This window comes from Diuraphis noxia, unplaced genomic scaffold (genome assembly GCF_037042655.1).
Source record: "Diuraphis noxia isolate RWA-SAM2 unplaced genomic scaffold, SU_Dnox_SAM2 contig0002, whole genome shotgun sequence".
Taxonomy (NCBI): Eukaryota; Metazoa; Arthropoda; class Insecta; order Hemiptera; family Aphididae; genus Diuraphis; species Diuraphis noxia.
The window spans coordinates 14828734-14854672 of NW_028301712.1; the positions used below are offsets into that span (position 1 = coordinate 14828734).

The following is a 25939-nucleotide window of genomic DNA, read 5'->3' on the forward strand; positions in this document are numbered from 1 at the left end:
GTGTGCCCCTGTAAGTTAGGTTAGGTTAGGTTTGGTCTGGAATCTGAACCCTTACAGTGGTTCGTATTAATTTTTTTTTTTGTAGAAAATATATCTCTTTAATGTTTAAATTATCAAAAAATAATAGGGAATGTAAAATTAATAAAATTATCGATAATTTGATTAGTAAATATCAATTTTTTTTTCTTATAACTTATTACATTAATATAGTGTAGGTATGTATTCTTGAATGTGATATTAGTATTTTACGAAATATTTTTGGATAATATTATTTTCACATATTTGTATCAGTTAAAATCTTTTTTAATGTTATTTGGTGATGTCAAAGAGCAAAAATAATTTTATGACGATGATGTATGGAGTCAGAAATCTATACCTATCTTAAAACTTTATCAAGTAATCCATCAACTGATTTGATTTTTCTCAAAACTAAAATCAAATTATTTTATATAATATTATGATGGTTATAACTATGTACTATTATGTTTCAAATGTATACAATATGAAATTTTTTATAAAAACGTCAAAGCATTTATAATGAATAAACACAATAAATTCAATACTAAACTGTTGAATTAAATTTAAATTTTACATTATTTATTTAATATTAATTATCTGCACAAAGTTGTAGCTTGTAAATGACGAAAGGTGCGTATGTTCATGACAAAGGATCTCCGATGGTCCTAATAATAATAGCAAGATATTAATTTCGTCGAAGCAACCTATTTCACCGTCTCTGCAATAATGTCACCCGAGCAAATCGTTTGTTCGCCCGATTTAGTCGGAACAGTTGGGAGAGTTAGGCGCGCCGAGCATAAGCGCGTGTATAGTGAAATCTACCTATATTATATTGTTGCACAATATTACCGATTCACCTAAAAGGATTGCAGTCGAAATTGAGTTTATCTGCAAAGATGGAAGGTTTTGGTGCGTATATCATAAAATAATAATATATACTCGTATGTGAGCGGCAGGTGGGCGTTTGGAAGTTATCGAGTAAAGTTTTCACGGGTAGCAGGGCGTAAGCATATTATATCGGCAAACTTTTTATGACATGCGCTTAATTGCGAAAGCAACTAACCCGGTTAGGTTAGGTTAGGTTAGGTGGAACTTTACAACTGTATATAATAATAATAGTATTAATAATAATAATACTAATAATAATAATACAGTAAGAGCCAAAGTCGTTTGAAAAAAAAGCGTAATACAGTTGTTTTCATTCAGAGTAATAATTTCACGTTAGCATTACAACTATATTATGTCCTTTATGCATATTAATTAGTAATACGGTATATTATGAAAATATAACTTTATCTCTGCGAGATAACTTGCAGTCAAGTGTCGTTTCAGCGTACTTATGTGCGTTCACTAACAAGATCATGACGACGACGTTGAGGACTTATAGGTTCTAGAGTTTGCTGAATTAGTGAATTGTTCAGATATCTTTCATCTATGAGTTATTATTATGTCATAATCTGCAAGAACGTGTGTCAATAATAATAAAAATAACATCAATAAATCATTGGTAAGTCATCGTTGGCACGTGTGAAAATAATTACGATTCGGAGGTGTCTATACTGTTTATACTGTTAGGTGTTTAGTTCCCGACAATTAAAACCTCATGTCTTCTCAAACACCATTCCATGTGGACACTGCGGAGGTTTCATTTCCTCCAACCAGTGTCAGGATGTAACAAACTCTCAAATAGTTGCATTTGACGAAGCAAAATTATAAGATTATATTGTTTATTCACACTGCAGTTCGCCGCTTTTAAAGTATAAATTATTTGACGGTAAATAACGGTTACCAGAAACACAATGCGTCCACTCTTTTTGCGTCATTGCTGTATCAATTTTCATTTCTGAAATGGCCGCGAGAGGCCATGAAAATGAAAAATCTCCAGAACAGTCTGTGATATTTTATATTGTTATGCATTATACGTTATGTCAGTAGGTAGGTGTCTACAATATTTTGTTCTCGGGTAACACGCACACGTGTATGGCGTACCACTGCGATACCTTAATCCGTTCGACGTTGAATTCACGACGCACACAATGAGGAAATCAAACACACCACCGCGCGAAGAATGGATGAGACAGCTACTACACAAGACAATCGGTCTATAGTAATAGGTACCTACCTACCTACCTGTAAATGACGCAACGGCGTTGCTAGTGTTTCCGGTTGTTTAGATGTTATATTTTATTATTACACCTGTGAAGCGCTGTGCATGACGCACTGCCGGTGAAATGAGAAAACTTATGCGCTTAAAGTGACACCGTCGAATAACTCTGTGCACAGTTTTACGAAGACGGTTATGTTGTATTCATTGTACAGTAAAGTTGTACCACGCTTGGATCGGAAAACGAGATGGTAAATCATGTACATCGCCGCGAACTTTGAGAGGACGCCCCGCGCCCGCATGACAACACGTTGTCACCATCGTATACAACTAACGTAGGTACCTACCATGAGTATACAACATGGAAAAGTTTAGCAGTTCAAATTTTCTGTAGCGAGATTTAAGAAAAGTAAGCTATGACCTGTTATTAAATTTAAAAGTAAAAACATAAGTTGTATTTTTCTATAAGTTTTTTTTTTCATAATTATATTTTAATTTTTAGTCTAACTATGATAACATTTAAATTATAATATTTGGCATACTATTATAACTTGATTAAAAATTAAAATAACCTAAAAATACTACGAGAAATTATAGACAATTTTCTTACCTACTTTTGATAAAAGGCGATAATAACGCTAAACCATTTAATCTAACGACTTGAAATTGGAATTTTTGAATACAAATGTGGTATGCTGTGTGCGTTTGTAAGAAGGGGTCAACACAATATGTGGTTTGTGGTGTTCACTTAAATATGGAAAGAATTGTTTATTGTTTAATATAATATTTATACACATATTAATACTGTACACTATACTATAAATTCATGTATTTTTACTCGTATAATATTATATGACTTATAAATCATTGATATTGTGTTAGGCGTCGATACCTTTAATATAACGTTTATGTTTTATTTTCTTCTAACGTTCAAATCAATTAAACGCGTTTGAATCACATTAATTTTATCAATAACTATATCTGTTAAATACGACTCATTTAGGAAATAGGAAAATAGGAAAACTTAGTATTACATTTTTTGGGGTTTTATAATGGCTTTATATTTACAATTTTATTTCCAAAGTTAATGTTTAGATACTTGAATCTAGCCTCAAATATAAGTAACATTTCCACTCAACCGTAGAGAAAACAATATTTTTATAACTTAATTTGAAGTTTTTGTTTTTCGACTATGAATTGTAATAAAATGATAAATGATGATAATATTAATCTCCTACCATACAAAATTTCTGCTATAATATCAGTGGTTTTTTAATACGATAAATCATTGCATATAATGTATTTTACGGGAAGAATTTGTGATGAATTACAATATAGCTGCATTAAGTACTCAATAACTATCATTAAACTACAAATTTACATAAAAATATGATGTTTTTAACTGAGAAAGTAATTAAAAGTGTACCATTGATGATCATTCTCTGATCGAAGAAATGATTTTCATATATGAATGATAAGCCGATTTCTGCAAGCCTACACGTAACAGTTTATATTATTTATGTTAACTGGTGCGTTTATATAGGAAAACATAATGTTTTAAGCACAAAATAATATATTGTTCTTGTTTTATACAATTTAGAGATTTGGTCATAAAATTATATTGTATTATACACATGCTATAAACATTATATAATACAATGCTTATTTAATTTATATAGTTTTCTAAAAATATTAATGCTACAAACATCACAAAGTAACAATAAAATAATGTTTGGAACTATAAACAAATTAAATATTTACAATATTTGTATTCATTTATTAATCTCCATTATTTTCATTTTTGTTTCGTGTTGAAAATTAAAATAATCGCTCGCCATTAAATGATAATTATTAGCATTAACTAAGTTTTAGCATTAAATTATTTATTATGAAAAAAATGTATAGCTCTGAATAGTAATACTTATATAACTAACTAATTTTATTCATGTAGTGTAATAACGACGACAACGTATTGCTACGTGACAAACGAATTTGTAAACCAAAGTGAGCTTTATATAATGGATAGTGACCTTTAAAAAAAATAAATGTATACAGAACGTCTGTACGTGCCAAAAGAATATACAAGTTGACAGATTTTACAAATGAAATACTTAATAATATTACAATTATTAATGCATTATAATCTTCATTGTTATTAATGAAAACTTAATATAATAAAGATATAGGTACTGGCATATTGTTTATTAAGAATTAATCAATTATAAACATGTTATTGTATAAAAATATAAATTATATTTTAAATTTTGATTTCAATCAATTGCAAACAAATTATTTACTGAATATGTTCATAGCATTAATCGAAGTTAAAATCCACCTAAATAAATGATAATTACGAAAAATATGGGTATTTTAAATTTTAAATTCAAAAAAGCAATTAGGTATTTACAAATAATAAATACAGTAAATTAAATTAAAATCATAATTCACGCATGATTTTGAAATAAAGTTAGCATTGCGTATGTGAAGAGAAAATTAACTTGATTCAAACTTTAATAAAGATTTAACTTATTATATTACGTAAAAATTAAAATTAGTCATTGGGTTTACATTTCCTCGCTTTGAAGAATATTCAAAGGAATAACTCATACAAATCTTAAAGCTCAAATGCCTTATAACTTACAACCGACCAATAATAATTGTGATTTACTTAAAACATGAAATTCTAACAAGCTTTATAATAACATCATACTAAATTTCATTTTTTCTTTATTTAGAACGAAAAATCAATCAATATACATCTCAATGTCGCAATATTACCTATGACAATGCATACGTAATTACAAACTCAAAGTTAGAATTAAGAGCGATGGAAAGAAATAAGAGAGTCTAGATCTATCCCTCAGGGATTTTTTTGTTCATTTCAAATAACAAGAAGATGAGAATAATGGAAAATAATAATAAGTTAGAAGCGGTTGAGTTTGTGAAGTTTAACAAACATTATTTGATTAAATATGTATTCCATAAACACAATTATTAACATTTAGTATTATTATATTCAGTGTCACTTGAATGACTAACTAAAAAAAAAAAATTATGTAGCATTCTATTTGTTTTTACTTTCTCAACTTTCTTTTCACTCATGAATTAAAGTACTAGCAGCAATGTGAAATTTGTTTTTTTTTTTTGGAAATATTTGAGATATTGTTAGTTAGAAATGTATATTTTTACACAAATAATTATTATATTTGAATAAAACTTTATATAAATACGTAACGGTGTCATGTACTTCATGAGGGTCACTATACACAATGTATCATAATACCACTGAGTTTAACGAAAAAATAAATTCTCAAATTATAACTGTTTACGATTATAAAATATGTATATACGATGAATAGCATTCATTTCGATATTTTATGATGATGTATCATGATGAAATGTGATACACTACACCATAAAACTAAGTGTGATTAGACTTGGTGTTGTAACAAGATAAAATACCTTTAGTTTTAAGTTGTTTACAGTAACAGACTAGGGTTGCAACAAGATTGCTTAATAATCATGTTTAACACACGGTGATTTACCGACTGAGCTATACCACTACGCTCGTTACTGTATAATAGATAGCTAACATTTTTATTTTCTGGCACTCGACCAGTTTGTATAGCCGTTCTATTATCGCTGTGGATCAATTTATCGAAGTCAAGTGAAAACAATGGTCACAAGGTTTGTTTGTGACCATTTCTCACTTTTATAGCTATTTATTAAATCATGCATATCTGTTAAGTATTACCTACGCATTATGATGGAAGTAGATAGTGTAGTTTGAAATACGATTCTCGTCGTTTTAAAATATTAAAATACATAATATATTAAACAAGATTTTTTTTTTTTTTTTTTTTGGGGGGGGGGGGGTAACGTCAATGTTCAATATTATCTTTTAAAATTCTGTGTCAGTATGCGTTATCGGAAATTTATAACAGAACTATGCCATGGCAACACGGCAAGGTATGGTATATGGAGTTGTACCTCTCAACAGATGTCTGAAGAACATGACCGACATATGACGGCAATAGACTTGCAGCTGCACCGGGTTTGAAAGCGGGCCGAGAGCTGCGACGGGTGCAGAATGTTTGATGATGACCGCGACCGCGGAAACATCGACTTTGGTGATGGTGAACAAGGCGACGACGGCGGCGGAGGTAAAACGGACCGAGACGGACGGTTCATGTCTGAAGCGGTGACTAATCGAAATTCAAGCGTTGGTTATGGCACGAGAAAAAACGCTGAGTATAAAACCCGACGAAAGGGATAAACCGCAATGATGTTCGACCGAAAAAAAGATTAGCGGATTGCACAAAAAAAAAAAATAAAAAAAAAAAAAAAAAATTTTAAAACAATCAAAGTTGCAAGAAGTTTATATATTATATAATATGTATATGAAACAGTAAATATGTGTGATGATAACAAGTATTACGATATAATATTCATCATTGTAGGCATATGATATATATTATATTATCAGGTGTAAATAGAGTAACGCGGCGGCGGAAGACGCTCTGACCGGTGTAAACCGCCGGACGGACTACACTGGTAGTGTGCGCTAACAAACTCCTCCGGTTTGGTCACGAGTTTTCCGGCTGATCAGCTGTTCGGCGGCGGCAGCAGTTACGCGTAGGGTTGTTGTTGAGCATATAGTGGGAGGCAGGCGCGATTCGCTAGCCGCCGCCGTCTTTACTATGCGTGTCGGTGCGGAAAAGCGGAGGGAATCGATCCACCGCCACACCCGCCGGCCGAATCAAACCGTCATACGGGGTTGACGGTTGTTCCTAGGTGGGGGAGGGAGAACGGAGTAATATAGCACCCCCGGCAGCCCCCCTCGTATTACCGGTGACCCATCTTACATGATTTCGGGCAAATTTATTATTCGTATAGTAATAATATTTTATTCCTCTACTCACACACGCAATCAAGCAAACGTACGTCATCTTTATATAACGCCGTCATTGCCTGGATTTCCACATAATAACTTAACGCATTTACATTCGGAAATCTCTCGAACCGGCTGATGAAATCGACGACAACTGTCAGGATTTCGTTTGCACTAAACCTCGCGTGACATCTTCAAAAACCAGTTGGTTAGGTTAGGTTAGGTTAGCTATTTTTTTTTTTTTGGATAGACATGCGAGATGCGATATGATATTTCAGTAACTAGTCATTTTAGATATAAAGTTCTATGTTTATGTTTTTTAAAGTTAAATTGGATAGGTCATAGTTTTTAAGTAAAATACAAAATATTCTCTCATTTTATATTTGTCAACTTTTAAAATCAAATAACAACGAATGTCATATTATTTTTCGAAATCTAAACACGATTGTTACTTTTTTTTTGAAAATAAATTTATTTTATATAAACAGTAGGCACATTTAAATATTAACCTAGAACGTCTGTGCGTCCGTGTCAATTTTAGAAATTAAAGAACAGTAAATGATTCCAGTACCTCATGGCGTTAAGAAATGTATTGAGAAAAAAATTGTTGAACTATTAGTCAGTTTGTCAGTTGATAACATCGTTTTTTTTTATCATGATATATATATCATGGTAAGTCATATATAATTTGATTAGAATACATTTTGATGCCATGGATCACTTTTAGATAAATTACATTTTAAGTAGTCAAAACCTTAGTTATATTTTAATTCAGTTAGTTTTGAAAAATTTTAAATATTACGATTAAGGTCGCATTGTTTTTTTGTCAATACTGAATATTTGTATTTAAAAAAATGATGGGTATTATCTTTGAAAAAAACTATTTTTATGTGAGTGTATATTTTAAATTGAAAGGTTTGGTGAACAATGAACATACTCATTCACTTGTGAAATCATTGAATGGTGTAAACGAGTAATTTTTGCAAATGTTAAAAATATAGATAAGTTCAAACACCAACGAAATGTAATCGAATTTGGTATAATTATTTTAAATTAAAATGTTTGCGAATCATTGAGTTGTATAAATTTCAAACAAGTATTACTATTTACTTAATCGTTTTAGTGTTTTATTTAAAGAAAAAAAACGTAAAATAATTAAATTTGAGTTTTCTGTAGTATATAACTGCACAATTTTACTTTGATTTTTGCACTTAAACGTAAGCTTTATACTCAAGTTGAAATTTTTTACGTAACTTGATGTGGTGCCTTAAATATTATATTATATATGTATATGTATATAAAAAAAAACACAATAACTGAGTGGACTTGTAGGGCAACTGAAGTACTCTTTTCTCCCGCCAAGATATCTAAATTTTAGTATTATACGTATTGTGTTACCGAGTGGGTAGGTACCCGACTTTGTGCGATGGCAGAAAAAAACGACAGTCGATTCACGGATAAAAATCTGGCACATATCTGAAAATATGATTGTTTTTAACTGAAAGATTTTTCAGTGACAAACGAAGTATATAAATATTGTTAACCGCTGTTAGTCGTTTATCAAGGACAATATTGTAATATTTCAACTTTAATAATCCTATATCTATAATATATATTATATTTATATAAAATACTAATATTATAAACGAAGGTACGAGTATCTCCGAGTAATTTCCAAATTTCTGCAGATGGACTACTGATCTTCATGGTCTTTTGAGAAATTTGCTATTATTTTTTTTTTTTTTTTTTTTTTTTTTTTTTATTAATAGCTTCTAGTATGTAACTATAATAATTTGCTATTATTATACACGTACGTATATTATTTCATTTTCTTGTTAGCGAGTGGTATCGGTACTATATTAGTCTTACCATGCAGAGATAGGATTATACAATTTAAAATATGACCTCAACAAATTAAAATATCCTAAAATTGATTCAACAACAAGAATACCATTAAGTATATGTCTTAATAAATGTTTTTATGTAATTTAATGTTCAATCATGAACAAAAAATAATAAATAATACTATTAATATAAACATTAAAATTTATCAAGAATTGATTTTTTATACTTTAAACTAATTTAAAATTGAGTTGGGAATTTCTAAAGTGAGCCTAGTTTGAAACCCACCAAGGAAAAATATTTAAAAGAATGTGTTTTCATGTTTTTAATACCAAATAATAAATAAAAACCAAAAGATTATCAAGCTTTAATAATAATGTATAAAATATTCTAATGTTAAAAAGAGAAGGTAGGTAGGTACTTATAAGTAAAAGTGCTACAATATGCAAAATAAAATTTATAATTTAAAAATCCTTTATGTTTGAGTTCATGAAAAAAAAATATATATAATCCCTTAATATCATAGTACTGGTTACATACGCAATATAATATAATACGTGCATTTTGCATAGAGTGCATTTATTATACAGAGACTTCACTATTTTAAAAATTATTAACTATTTTTGTGAAGATTTAGATATATTAATTGCAAATGTATACTTACCTACGTTTAATATAACAATATTTGTTAGTTAGTTTAGGTAATTTGGGTTACGTATCTTAAAATTTATAAGTATTTAAATATTTCAGATAAAATATATACAACTTAGAACACCGATATTTTGTGATCCTGTGTCCCTTCAATTATTTGACGTTTAAATGCTTATAACTATAAATAACTGTTGTTTCAATGTATTCGTTTGTGTATAAGTACATTGAAATTATTATACAAAATTGTGTGATTCTGTAAATGCAATTAAAAATGTATGCCGTATATTTAAAAAAAAAAATGACTTTAATATCAATGATTAAAAATAGTGAAAATAATTATCATATTTTTTTAAAGCGTCATGCATTAAAATGACTTGCAATATAATAAAAATAAAATTACCCAGATAATGGCTGTTTGCTGATGAAATAATTTCATTGTGTATATTATATACGAATATATATTTAGCACATTAAATACGCTTTCGTACAGATTTTTGAGAATTGTATTTAAACGACATTTTACCTCCGATATACACTTCATCTTCCGTACAACTGCTCTTACCGCGCTCACCGACGGGGTATAATCCGCTTATTGTGTTTTGCCACACAAGCATCGCCGAACGTTTGCATAACACAGCACACACACACACATACACACATAAATACGTACATACACACGCTTACACGTACCTTTACATAACACACCTTCACCCCACAGTTTTCTAGGATCCAACCCTTTTCGGTAAGTTATTTGCAAATAGGTACCTATATCTACACACGGCATACATGGAGGGTCGCCGTTGTTTAGGAATACTCCAAGGGGTTACAGTAAAATAATGAATTACAATAACATAACAAACCGAAAATATTTTAGGAGTCATGTTTGTATATCGGACACTTGGGTTTATCACGGGGACTTGATGTCGTTAGTGATGGTCCACATTATGCGTCATTTTTAATAAACAGCCATAAATTAAAGTTGTTTAACTAAGCTTGTAATATTATAGATAAACAAAATTTAGAGTCGACACATTGTTCGTTAATAGAAGATTCTAATATATTTTTTGACATAAAATTAATGCATATTTTTTAAATTAAATGAAAACATTGTAGTATCTAAGTATCTAAGTTTTAAATTTATTATTTTTTAATATTATTATGCACACATTTTATATGGTTCTCTGGTCTATACTATAAATTTGTAACAAAATATGTTATTTGAATTTTAAAGATCTTTTTGCTGAATTTGTTTTTGATTTGTATGCATAATATACGTTAAAAGATATCATGTGTTAAATTTCCAACTTTACTTGTATGCACGAGGACCCTCCACCCAATATATATTATATTTAAAGATTTTAAATTGAAAACTATGATTAAACGTGCAATGTTGATATTTCATACCTTGGCAATTACAAAATTATCAATTATTTCCTATTTAAAATATTTATTATATGCTTAAAATATGATAATAATGATGTGTGTAATATTCAAAGTATTTTTTCTGTATAAAATAATTAAAATAGATCGAATTGTAAATTCCAGTGTAACGTGTTACGAAAATTAGGCATTTAAAAATATCCAAAATCGATCTTATTAAAGTACAAACTATACTAAAATAATAAGGGATTGTCTAAAATATGTATCCCAAGGAAATGATTATTTTTATTTCACTTTTTATATTATTATGCACACGCTTTTTACTATTGTCATCCTAACCTGAAAAGGGCGTACCTATAGTATATACTAACCATAAATGTCCTTAAAATGAGTAATATGTGTTAACATCATTTACTGTATATACAGTGTATAAAATAATATAGTTCGATAACACATCAATGTTAATCTCATACATAACAGATAATATGCAATTTAATATATATATATACTCGAATTTGTATAAATTGTGTTAGTAATTTATTATTTTTATAATTTAACGTATTTGACCGTATTTACGTGAAATTTATTTCTTCTATCAAAATATTATGGTTTAAATATTTGAAGTGAAATTTGCAATAAAATACCAAAAGAATGTTAATGTTGGTTTACTGTTTAGCCGTGGTCCATTTAATCGATAAGTATTGGAGGTCTCTGTGATCGATACACCCAACCTACCTGCCATGAATTTTACTATAGAACTTCGTGTATCATTCGGGAATATCAGAGCAAATAAAAAAACATTTTTACATGAATTGACTGACTGCAGCGTTAGAAAATCAGACTGACAGTTACACAAGTATTTCAAGGATAGCTGTTATGTTATTATCCGATTTACTACAGTTATTAGTTATTATTATAAGGTACCATTATTAGTATTGCTATTATAACTAGAATTGATACAGATTTGATCATCCAATGACACTTATTATGATTTTCATATTATACCCTCAGCGCCACTCACGCAGACCTTTTCCAGTCGGTATAATTCATGAATTTTGCTACCGTACGCCTATATAATTAGGTTAGATAAGACTACACATTTTAAAACATATACCTAATAGTAGTGTGCATAATATGAATTATTACTATATTATAAATACTTTTTATGCATTTTTAGTTATGAATAACTAATTTTAATAAATACAGTCAAGACAATCGGGTTATCTTGTTTGTTTTAGCTGATAGGCTAAATAATGCATTTATTGTACCAATATAGTTTTTTCATTATTAAGTATTATATAAGTTAATTTTTTTTTAGTAGAATGAATGTCCAAAAGATTCATTATGTTATTTTATACTTATGCTATCGGTTAAAATTTAAACACTTAAATTATTTAAATAATACGTCTAGACAGTTTTTGTTTTAAAAATAAATTTATCGAAGATTCGCAAAGTTCATGTTATCATATTTTGATTTTTTAGTAAAGCAAAAATGCATTTTATACTTTATACTGTGAAATATAATTTTTTTCATATTAACGTGTTTATTAAAAATATAATGTCGGTATAATACTATTATGTCAACGAAAAATGGCATATTTCGCATACTACGGATGATTAAACATGTATAATATAATATACAATGTGGTATACCTATATTGTGTGATTTTCCATTTTTTAAATTTAAATTATAAAATATATATTATACAAGACATGTTTTTTTATTTATTATTGATAATGCCAATAAAATCATTCAGTGATAGTTTCATGTAACTACGGTTTTTTTTAAAACTTAAACTAAAAAAAAATACAAATCAACTATTTGAATTCAAATTCATTCTAATTTTTTTCTGTAGTTATTTTCTTTGTTTTGCTTGACGCTTCTAAAAAGTATTTAGCATTTTTTAACTTTGATTCCTTGAAATACCAACCAGATTCATTTTTGTACCGGGAAAAATGAAAAGATTTTGAAATAGAAAATCAAAGCATTTTTACTGCCTTAAAAGGTAATGTCAGACAAAATTAAATGTTATCATGAATATTATATTTAAATATACCAAGCGAAAAAATAATACAATAATAATAGTTATTTTGTTCACATGCATAAATTGATGCATTTTGATAAATTATTAAATAAAAATAGTATCTATTCTATATATAATATAAATGCATAATATAATTATTATTCTCATTGACTATCATTTATGGTGTATACTTTGTATTGAAGTTTTATCCATTGATTAGCTTAGTTAAGTCGAAGATTGGCCCCTATATTCATAAACTTACGTTTGAATAATTTTAAGTAAATATAGCATAATATTATAATTTGTTAATTTCAAATTATAAAAAATTAACAAGTCTTAATCATAATTATAAACATTTTACAAAAACCAAATTGTGACCTATAATCAATATTTATCTACCTATAGTTATTTATACTATATACATTATACTTTACTATATTTTTAAAAGAACTTAGATGACTAAGACGAAATATAGTTAATAATAGTGTCAAAGCATTCAAATTATTTATAGAAAAGCAATTTTTTTTTTAAATGTCATAAGTTGTGTAGGTAAAAAATACTCTATTTTTGAATGCATGCACGCCTATTATATTATATGAATATTTTTTCGATATTATTAATAATTATAAAATATTAATTTCTTTTATAAGTTTTCGAAGAAAAAAATGCGTAGCTACAAATATCAAAACATCAAACGTTGATCGTTTTTATATACAATTCAGCTCTACTCTATTTTAAGTATCATATAATAATCATAACATTTTGAGGACTAATAATCCTTAATTTCCTTTACTCCGTAAACAAGAATATTTACTTCTAAATATAGCTTTTAAATAAGCAACCACTAAACACACAATTTATTAGGTAATGTTAAATTGTAATATATTAATATTGTGATAGTTTGTGTAGTAAATATCCAAATTTTCTAATATATAATACCATAAACCACTGATATTTACTAATAAATAAATTTGTATAAGTTAATTATTATCTTCTTATTATTATTTCACTAATAATTGGATTAAATATTAAATTATTGCTAAATTATTGCATTTATTGTATTATTTATTAACAGCAGTTGAATATTAGCAGTTTGGTATTTCACTATAAACTAATTTGACAGGAAAGATGAAAATTAATTTTAAATACACTACTCAGAAGTTAATTTTTTCCACGAAATATAAATTCTTCCCTTTTTTCAACCTTATAAGAAATGAAAATTATAAACAAGAAGGAACGTAATGACATTCATTGTGTAAAATATTATATTTTTGAATTTATTACGTCGTTGATGAATAACACTGATATTATGTTATGATTATTTGACTTAAATACATAGGTATTTAATCAATATTTTAATACTATTCAAATATTATAAATTTACCAAAACTCAACATTAACGTATCGATTGTTGATTTCTCGGATAGATTAAAATAAATATTAAATAATTTTCAATGTACGAGTATAATCACTATGTGATCTGTACCTACTTACAAAATAAGATATTACGATGATGCCAATGCATGTGTACCTACAGGCACGTCCATCCGTTCCCATCGACGTTATTAATTAAATTAAATCAGTGTATACGTATAAAACAATATTTGGATGGCCTATGTACGATTGAAACCGCTGTAGCAGCCCGTCGCTGCAGATGGGCCGTACGCGACTACCACTTTAACCCTTCAGCATTATGAACAAAACCGCACGATTCCGGCATACGTGAAACACGCCACTGCGGTCATTTGTCCTAAACAATATCCCTTGGGTACTCGAAAAGAAATTAAAAAAAAAAAAAAACCATTAGTTATAAATTTATAAACAGCTCGGTCTTTTCTGAAAACTCACGGAAAACGGATACACGTAAACGATTGCAAATCACTTACTCGTTACAACATAAACCGAGGGTTGTGGCTCATATGCGGGTTTTTTTTTGCACGTACGTTTGCAATGACGATCAACGTGTGATTTTAAAGGGTAATTTTCAAAACTTATGATCGATAGAGAGAAAAAAAACATTTACCTATTTCGAACATCGTAATACACGAAATTATATAAAATCCAAAAATGAGAGACATGCATGATACATAAGCATTATTAAAAAGCCGTGTTCAAGAAAACTTTTTCTCATCTTCCAACATTCTGATCAGAAAACTAATAAGATTATAACTATAATATAATAAACATAGATTCCAAAAGAAAACAAGGTTCTAACAGTTTTATTGATTTGCATAAACAATACATCGAATGAATCAAATCAATAGAATATACTTTGTTTTGGTTTAATCTTGAATATATAAATACAAGTAATTTATAATAATATTACAGTCTCCAAATAAATTCCAAAACCTAATTAAATATTCTAAGAATCAGGTTATGAATAAACATGATGTTGAACTCGTAGGTTATAATATGATATTACTTTATCTAATGAATTATCTTGTATAATACAATTGTCTCATAAACTTTTAACGGTTCTTCTGGTGCTTATACTTTTACGGATTTATATATCAGTAATTAGTTTATACGCAGTTATAGCAATGCAATTATAATACCTACCTATAGATGTTATCAACAACGCAGATACCTACCGTCTGTAGCTCAGTGAGACGGAAACTTATGTAACCTAAAACGCTGGTCGGTGGTATGAACAAAGTTTCGTGGGCATATTTGATCTCGCTCACGGATACGAAAATCGACCGCTGGTTGTCTGATATTTATTGCGTAACAGCTATTTTGCCGATGTATTACAAGTACAAGAACAAACACACACACACACACACACACACACACACACACACACACACACACACACACACCCGCGCGCGCGCATAAATATCTAAATACCTAATACCTACGCACAAATGCGATTTAATCCATTTACGCTTGTATCAGAGTTTCTTATACACTGTATACACGGGACTGACCCCGTGAATGGATTCAAATTTAAAATTCGATCTTCCTAGTTGATTTATCTCGTATTTAGATTTCTCCATACACATATTATATAGGTATATAGTTTATGTATAAATAACTCATATACGTTTACAGCTATAAAAGACCATTTAAGATATCAATATTGAATATTCTACTTTTTTCAAAACAATTTTAATTCAATTATGGAACGAAGGTTGTTAATGTCAATATTAAACATAAAGTTCTATTATTGTTTTAAAATTAACATAATAATTGTTTCGGTATAATATTATGATTTGATCCCAATTGAAAAATTAAGCAAGCATATTTATGAAATATTAGCAACAATAATATATACCAAGTAGACATTTAAAATCTTATTCATATACCTAGGTAATTTATTTATTTTACATTGTGAATTTTTAAATCGCTCTATCGGAAAAAGTATTTATTTAATTAAGTTGTTTCAGTCTTGGACAGTTTGAATTACTTAAAATGACAACAAAAATGTATCATACGAGTACAACAGATGCCATATGTATAATGATACATAATTACATAATAATAATATACTATAAACATTCAAATGTCCGTTAAAAATATAATAACTTTATGAGCTAATTTAATGTAACTATAGTATAATAAACGATACATAACAAGAAACATTCTAATCTAATTTACACGTATGACAAATGGTTTCTTTCACCTGGGGGTTGTAGTGATGACCGTAATAAGAGTTTTAATAAATTATCCATAGGTACGACACTATTATACTATTTACCTAATAATTTATGAAAATGGTGGCAGCGGTCGTAGCCGTTTTATGGTTTACTAACCGATTGTCGCAATTTTTTTATACCACTTAAACGGATTAAAAACGCGAGATGACATAGATGGTATACATATGGAAAAAGTGGTTTTTATTGTCATTAGATCGTAAAAGTCCACGAGCCATCGTAAACCCGTGAAGACGAAGGATGGTCATTATATATACATATATATCACCTTTATACTTAAGTATATATATATATATATATACATGCATACATTCATAATATATAACCTATAAGCAGACGAAGAATGGCGTGGGGTAAGTCGGGTCCGGTGCTCATCATCCCTCATCCCACGGTAAGGTATACATTTATAACCAGGGCTAGGATTTGCATGCAACAGCATGTTTTTTTGCGACTTCTGATTATTGATTTTGTTAGTAATGTTCACAAATAACCTCATGATGAGATAAATGGTGGTGTTGTTATTTTGCATGTTTTTGCATATTTTGGATAAATTATTAATGCATATATTGAACAAAATGAATATTATTGCATATTTCGATTATAAGAATGCGAAAAATGCATGTTTTATAGTATATTTCGTAATTAATATTTATAATTTAATCTATAGCATATATTAAAAGTAATTTTGGCTTTTTATCCCAAGTCATAATTAAACTACAAAACAAAAATTTAACACTTCATGAAAGTCTACAGATTAAAATAAACGCTTAGGGATCGACTTCTTGAGTGTAGCGGAAGAGTCGCAGATAAAGTTAAGAACAAATTATCCTTGATTTTACAAAAAAATATAGGATTTAAAACTCTACAATCAATAAATAAAATATTAAATAGTGAATCGGATAAAGACAATTTCAGTTGTAACCTAACACTAGGACAAATTTCTTTACTTAAATATGTGCCAACTACATTATGTAACGTTGAACGGAGCTTTAGTCAATGCAAAGCCATAATACGATCCAATCGCCGATCATTTATTTTTGAAAATTTAAAAAAAATTGTGGTCGTAGCATGTAACACACGTAGTGAATGTGAATTATAAATTTTATTTCTAAATTATTTTATTTTATTTCTCAATTATATTTTTATATTATATTAATACAAACAGCCAATTACTGATGTATTTCATTAGATACATATGTTTTTTGTAACTATATTTATATTTTTGTGTTTACCTCATAAAAATTAAAATCTGTATTTTTTCATATTTTGTTAAATTAAATGCATATTTTCCTAGCAATCAAAATAAGCAACACCATTGAAAAAGCCAACAAGAACATACGGTTTATATGGACACCAGGCCATTGTGGAATAGATGGCAATGAGAAAGCTGACAAAGTAGCTCGTGAAGCAATAAATAACCCTATGACCGAAATACGCACGTACTCATCACTCATCGACATCCACAGAAATCTCAACACTTTTTGTACCAATTTATGGGAATCTGAATGGCGGCGCACACCCAATAACAAATTAAGAGAAATAGAAAATACTACCTAATACTGGCCTTAACCCCATTCATCAAACCGTAAAGATGAAGTAGTTATCAGTAGACTACGTATAGGTCACTCGAAGATGTCCCATGGACATCTTATGCGCAGAGAAGAACCTGTAATGTGCTTAACCTGCGAAGAACCTCTCACAGTCAAGCATCTCCTTATCCACTACCGTACCCGTATCCGTATCCACCAGAAAAAATCTAAAATTGCCCGACAACCTCTTTTAAGCCCTCAGCCCTACCTATGACTACACCAACAAAATAATTACATTTTTAAAACAAATTGATATGTATAATCTAATTTAAGAACCTATTGTATAACCATATTTTACTATGTACTAAATACTAATTTTGTTACAAGCTAATAACCTTAGCAGTTGAAGCTGTACCATGAATAAAAAAAATGCATAGTTTACAATTTTGTATTGCATACAAATCCTAGCCCTGTTTATAACTATTACTTATATCTCTTTTTTCTGGAAACGATGTGGATGAGCGGAGAACCGCGGTACTTAAGGTTTATAATAAATAGTACGTGGTCGTAAATTATGTATAGTTCAAAAGTAAAAATAAACTTATTTGGTTGGTGCAGTATCTACCAGTAACTTAATACAACGAACCATCATATTATACAACATAATAATATTATAGTTTAAGTCGTTATAGTACTAGAAATGATTCTGGTAAAACGTCCAGATCATCAAACAGAATTTCATATAATATATTTAAGTTATAGGTATAGTATAATATGTTTAATAAACATCTATTTCGTTCAAATGTTCAATAAGTTAATCATGTTATTTAATAGGTGGCAGTTAGTTACACTCGTATACGCTTTATTAATTTCACACGTTTGTTGTCTTAAAAAACCCTAACAGCCTAACCACTTCATCAATTAGTTACTAATATTGTTGCTCAAATACAAGTTTGACTGCATGTGAACACAACCATCATGCATTATAGTATATCGACAATCATCATAGTGTCTTAAAGTCAAAATATTAAATTCAAATTCATTTCATAATTATTAAATGTTTGTTATTATTTATTACAACAGGATTAGCAGTTATTACATGTCTGTAATCGAGAATAAAACAATGTACCTTTTCTATGCATGGAGTGCAACCCTATTGTAATATTGAATCCCAACAATATTCTGTGGTATAAATAATTTGTGGAACTAACTACCATTCGAATTCCAAATAACAAAACCTAAAATAAAAGTTACCATAATTTGATTATAAACTTGATATGTGATAATTATCAAAATAATTGTATAAATATGTAAATAATATAATAAGTAATTTTATAACTGAGTATTGATAGTTAAAATAATGGATGATTAGATAGTCATAATTTTGTTTTTGTTTTAACAACATAATTACAATGTGAGTATTGATCGAGTAAATACCTATCAACTTTAAAAGTATACAAAACTTAAATGGATAAGTACCTATAACAGGATATTATTATATTTATAATACATTCATATTATTTTGAAAAAAACATAATATGCTTCTAAGTATTAATATATATATATATGTTCAATCATAAACACCTTAGCATAATTTATAATGTTAAACTTATTTAGTAAAATCCATGTTCAAAGTTTGAAACTTTTTGCAACCTTTAGGGAATATGTTTGAGAAATAAGACTTGAATATACAACTTATAATATCTAAACACGTTTACTCTCTGTTGTGAATTATGATAGATTTAAGAGCCATTATTTTCCAAATGAAAAAAAAAAACATTTTTATTTGAAAATAAACTTAATTAGACATAAATACCATAATATGTTAATATAACTCGTGTAAATCAATTTTTTTCATTCAAATGTAACTATTTTAGGTCTAATAAATCAAAAATAACCAAAAAAACTCAATATAATCACAATTCAAAGTCACTTATAAATTAACCAGAAGTATGTTTTTCTCATTTTTTTATTTTTTTTTTACTTAGTTTATGAATATAGTTTAATGTTATCTGGAAAAAAAAATTTTTGAGAAAAACGAATTTTCTATTAGTAAATCGTTTAATATCAAATTTTTAAACTTATTCATATTTTAAAAGGTCATTAGTCGTAATTTAATTTTAATGACTGCTAGTCCGAATCTACTTAATTGCATTGAACTACGTATGGTAAAAAGTAAATTATTTGGAGATGAAAAAGTAACAAATTATGTTGAAATAATAAAATAGTCATTTGTGTGAATTTATAGTTGTACGAAATATACAAATAATAAACAGTAATAAAAACATGATAGTCTAAATACGTTTTTATTTATTTATTTATTATTAGTAATATATTTTGAATATTTTATATCATTGTAATTACTTTGTATTTTGTACAAGCAATATATTTGCAGCTATATTATTAAATATAATATATCTCTATACATTTTTGCACCATATAATATTATTATTCGGGGAAAATTATACTAAGCTTTAAAGTTATTGTTGACCTAAATGTAGAGGAAACTCGTTTAAAATGTGTTTATTATACTTAATATAACTCGGAAATGTATTATAATATAACAGTAAAGTGTTTTTTGTAGCTTTATAAAAAATCAAAAAAAAATCATATTTTGAACATAAAATTTTCCTTTAGTTAGTTATGCATATATTGGATTTATATAGCATATTTATTTTTACGGCTAAGTATGTCCTAAATATAACCTCCATTTGAATGAAATCTATGGCACTTGTTTGAAGAAATACTACTTAAATACCTATATATTAAATACTACATGAAATGATTAAAAAATCTTACCTGTCTGCGTGCTGGAATCGAACAGAGTGCTGCTTGTCTCCACGGCCATGGTAGCCAGAGTTCCATCTATGATTTGCGTACTTGAATCTCTCCGGCCTCTCGTACGATAGCATTCATCTGACTGAGACGATAATCGCCGGAAATTCCTACACCGTATCATTTCTTCGGTAGTGGACTAGAAAGAAAAACATCATTAATTTTAGTTGTCATTGAACACGTTGGTTCATTGGTTGACTACCACGGGTTCTTGTATGAGATCTCATCAAACGTTGTTCTGATCGCCACAGTATTTTTTCATACATTTATTTAAGCACAGTTTTGACAATTCATATAAATATTGATTAAAAAAAACTAGTTATGATACTTGCTTGAAAATTTGTGAAGTGAAACACCTAATGAAAGTGACAACATTGTAAATTTTAAAACCAATGATAAAATATTGATTATTGAGAGTACCTATAACGAGATGTCACTGGAATCGTATTTTCAGTGAAATTTTATACGAGATCCCGAAATCCAAATTTAGAGTAATTTAGTTAGAGATTTATTATTGAATCTTGTGGCCATTGCACGTAAGTATTATACTTAGTGAAACATCTTTTGGTGGTTAACTTATTAAATATTAAAATTTGTTTATATTCGTTCCCACTCTAAACCTGTACGTTTGATAATAATAAAACGTTTCATGGATATTTGTACATCGCTATACGGAAAAATATAACAGATACTTTATTTTATTTTTGGTACGAACCAAGTCAAGTGTCATAACATCAAAAAACTAGATTTCTGTGAGAATTGGTTAATATAATTAATTAAGTGGTTTTAGCAAAAAGTTCACAAGGTATCCCACGATTGGGAATTAGTTGTATATTGTTTGAAAGATTTTAGTTTATCAAGTTCCCAAAAACGTTAATTTTCAAGTAAGTGTTGTTTTGGGATAATTTTGGTAGCCATTATTGATAGTAGATTTGACCAATGTTATAAGCATTATATTAAAATATATTTATTTGTTTCAACTGTTTGGACAAATAAAATTTAACATTAATTCTGTAGCGGAAATATTCTAATTTGAATTATTCATAAACTAATGAACCAATTTGAAATGAAAATTAAAGAATCATAATATATTATATAACATTGTAAAACTTGGTTTGTACCACAGCTTTTATACACGTAGTATCTAATCATGCAATATTTTATTGGAAAAAATTGAATACGCTTATTTATTTTATTATGTACGTTAATTACCACATTATATAAAGAAAATAAGCAATATTTCAAATAAAACATTGATTTAATCATAATAACCATCAGTAGATACAGTGGATGGAACAGAACAAACCAATCATTAAGCAGATATTTAATGTTTAATAATAAATTTAAGGTGGAGATGAAATAGAAAATGGCACCAGATCGTCAACATATATAGATTTGGTATACAATCTAGGATTTGAATATTACAATGGATTTATTTGAGACGTAATTAATGGATATAAAATGATGTGTGATTAGAAACACCAGTGTTAATAGTTTGGGAAGGAGTATTGCTCTTTTATAAAACATTTAATCATTATTAACGACCTGTTAATAATTGTTAATATTTTAATACTTAGTTTTAAATTTTTTTGCGATAAACTATAATCAAAAAATTTATTTTTAACATAATAATTTATAGTTATTTAATTATTACATACATTTTGAAAGATTTTATAACTTATTGCATGTTTTTGATTTGTAAAATTTAATCCAGCAACCATCAGGTTCGTTAATATTTCAGTTGTTTACCACTACAAATGATGGGAAAATATAATACAGTGTGGGAAGAGGTGTAAGAAAGTCGTCCTTATTCATAATTTAGGTATACGTAATTGCGATGTCAGCTTATATTAATAATCTCAGTCCGTGGCGAAAACAAACAACAGTACAATAGCATATGATGTATTATCAGATTCATGTAAGTCTACAATGGCCGGAAACACGCACTTGTCGCCGGAAGCCCCTCGCAATCAATATCTCTTCGGTTGTGGACTGTCTCCGGATGATCGGCGTCCGTTGAGAAGTCGCAGGCGCCACGGCCCTGCCAGCAGGCGAAGGTTCTCTGGACGAGCATGATGACGACGAATCTGGTGACCTGGAAGACTGGCAGCTGCGTACGTTATAACCACCCATCGTGGTGCTCTGGCGTCTATAGTTTCTACGTCGCCTTTGTCTGCCTGGAGATACATCCCTGCCCTGTCTGTCCGGAGACAGACCACCCTGTAAATGCACAAAAAGACAACAGTTTTGTCGTTAATTTTATGTTCATAGGTATACGATGTAATATTATGTAGTGCATATAAAGTGCACATGTGTGTCGTGTCGTAGTGATAAGAATATTATTATGTGATAACAAATTGTATAACCTAAAATATTGTCATGTATCAAATAAAAATCAGTCCTCCTTCGGAATCGTATGCTTCATGTTTATCCGTTAAGCCGTTAACGAAATAAATAACAATGTGATACTCAAGTCAACGGTCTTTACTATTTATATACATATATTCAGTGTCATTTCACCAAAGCACATACTTTTATTTGACGTAAAACAGACATGTTATGTCATACAAAACTATCGATCTGATAAAAACCTTTAGAGGGTGTAATTCCGTGAGCCGTAAGCGTACCCAATTAATATGTTGAAGAGGAGCTGAATGGTATTTTTTTAATGAAAATTACGAAATAGTTAATTGTCACATCTTCAGTTAAAATAGTAAAAAGGTTCGATTTTGAAAAAGATGCAAAAATAAATTGAAAGGGGCACGAGGTTTTTAAATGTTCGCATATCTTTCGATGTAATTTCGAAGGTCATGTATATCTCAAAAGGCAAGGCATATTGTACTTACGCTAACTCTGGAGTCTCTGCGACGGGCGTAGTGCGCAGAGTCGGGTGACAGCGAGTCGCGCCTGGTCTTCCGGTCTGTAAAGTCCTGATCCGCGGACAGCGTAGGTTGCGAGCTCCGGCGGCCACACAGCTGGCTCGAAGGCATGCAAGTCTCGTCGATGGCTGTCGATTGACGCTGCAATCTGGGTAACTTGTTCCCAACTGATATTCCGTCCTTACTATGCCTTCGTTCGGGTGACACGTGAGGTTTGGAATTCCGGCGTGCTCTCGAGGAATACACCTATTTTGGTATAAAAGAAAAAAAATCGTTAGTGCATTATTACTACTCATAATACCTCTCCACAACCAAAAAGCCTTGTCATAAATCCACTCTGTTAGAATATTTGTGAAATACGCCATTGATTACCTAATTTTAATATAAACAACTAGTTGAGTATAGCAAAATTGAGCATAAACCAGTTATTAAACTTATGGTATATTATTTAAGAAAATAGTGTGCTGATATCCTATTAAATGTTTTTGATTCGTATAGTTGTATGGGGTTAACGAGCGGAAGTCGTCTCGGGATAGGTGTTGAACACTCACTTGTGTGGTGGAGTCTCTTCGGGACACGGGCGGCGCGTGCGTCACGTTGCTGGCGTACATCTGCGTCGATGGCACCGCAGACACTGGTGAGCTGGGCCCCGACACTGGTGGAGTGTAACCGCATGACACGCTGTGCTGCGTGTTCACCATAGAAGTGTTGGAAGTGGCGGTGATGGAGGTGGAGTTAGCGGCATTGGAGATGGACGTGGTGCCGGACGAGACAGAAGACGACGGTGCGTGGTGGTGAGTGGGTGATAGAGGTGCGCGTGGTGAAGTGGGAGGAGGCGTAACGCTGCTGATGACCATCGTCGGTGGCGTCATGGTCTGGTCGTCCACCGTCTTTATAGGACCATCCCCACCGCCGTGGCCACCTGTCGACCCATTGGAAGACGTGGACTGACCCGGCACAACGATTGCCTGGGAGTCCCTGCGCTTGTGACACGTGCGGTGCTGTCGGAACGCACGGCTGTCATCCCTAGACCCGCGACGTCCGCCATCGCCGTCTGAATGACCGATGCTGAAAACGTAATAACGAGTGAGTTGGGTTAGAACTTAAAGAACTCACGTCATGAGAACCAATTATGCTTTAAAACATCGAAGTCAACACCAAAAATTTTACTGGTTTTTATGGTTGTGGAACTTATTAAATAGCTATAGCAAACTAAGAATTGATTTAACGAATCGTATTAAAGGTTTTTAAAAAGGTCGTTACTAAAATCTTAAAATTAATACATGAATCGATATGACGAAAACAATAACTTAATAAAGTACTAAACAATTATATACTGTTTATATCAAGATTAATAGATTTTAGATAAACGTAATGTAGGTATATTGTAATTACTTCAAAACGTTATGTTAAAATGCATTTCAAGTTAGATACACGCATTTAATATCCGGTGTATAATACCAGCCTAACCTATACTAACCTAACCGGTTGGGTTAAAAACTGGGTCACCTCATTCGCATATACTTTATTGAAATTTGTTTACTATAAATACATTTTTTTTTGGAAAATTGATTAATATTTCCCTAAAACCGCACAGAAATGAACAAAAGATAATGGTTGAATAATATTATTATATTTATTTGCAATATCATACAAGAAAAGATATAATGTCTTAGTTAAAGAAATGTCCTAATATTTGTGGCATTTAATATAAAATTATAGGCTTATTCAAATTATAGGCTTCTTGTTGAAATATCATATTATGATATTTATTATATTGTATCATTTAAAAAAAAATTTCAGTGTCTGTAATTTAAATTTATTATTCTTGTATTACTCGTTAGTAACATTAAGTTTTGTTTTATTACATATTTCATTAATATATTTATAATTATTATTCAGTGTAGGTAAAGATACATCTAAGTGTTTAATTGTTTCGAAAATAAAACGATGAAGGTAATAATAAATATTCAAAACATAAAATAAGTAGAATATGATTTGTAGTTTGACTTACATCAATAAGAAATTAACAAATGTGCATTTTAAAAGGAATATGAAATCAGTGATGAAAATAAATTTATTCACTTGTATGGATTTACTGAATATAAGAGTTCCTCAAACTAAAAATGGATT

At 29.4% G+C, this 25939-nt stretch overlaps 1 protein-coding gene across 1 annotated transcript in view; it reads right to left on the reverse strand.

Moving 5' to 3' along the window:
* The window catches only part of rsh (Rap GTPase activating protein radish), a 275432-nt gene that overhangs the window by 102974 nt on the left and 146519 nt on the right, over positions 1–25939 (reverse strand). Inside the window, exons 6-9 of the mRNA XM_089219607.1 lie at positions 24358–24874; positions 23774–24052; positions 22875–23147; positions 20892–21066 (exon numbers count right to left, since the gene is read on the reverse strand). Coding sequence (XP_089075733.1) covers positions 20892–21066; positions 22875–23147; positions 23774–24052; positions 24358–24874 — 1244 coding nt within the window. The remainder of the gene's footprint in view (positions 1–20891; positions 21067–22874; positions 23148–23773; positions 24053–24357; positions 24875–25939) is intronic.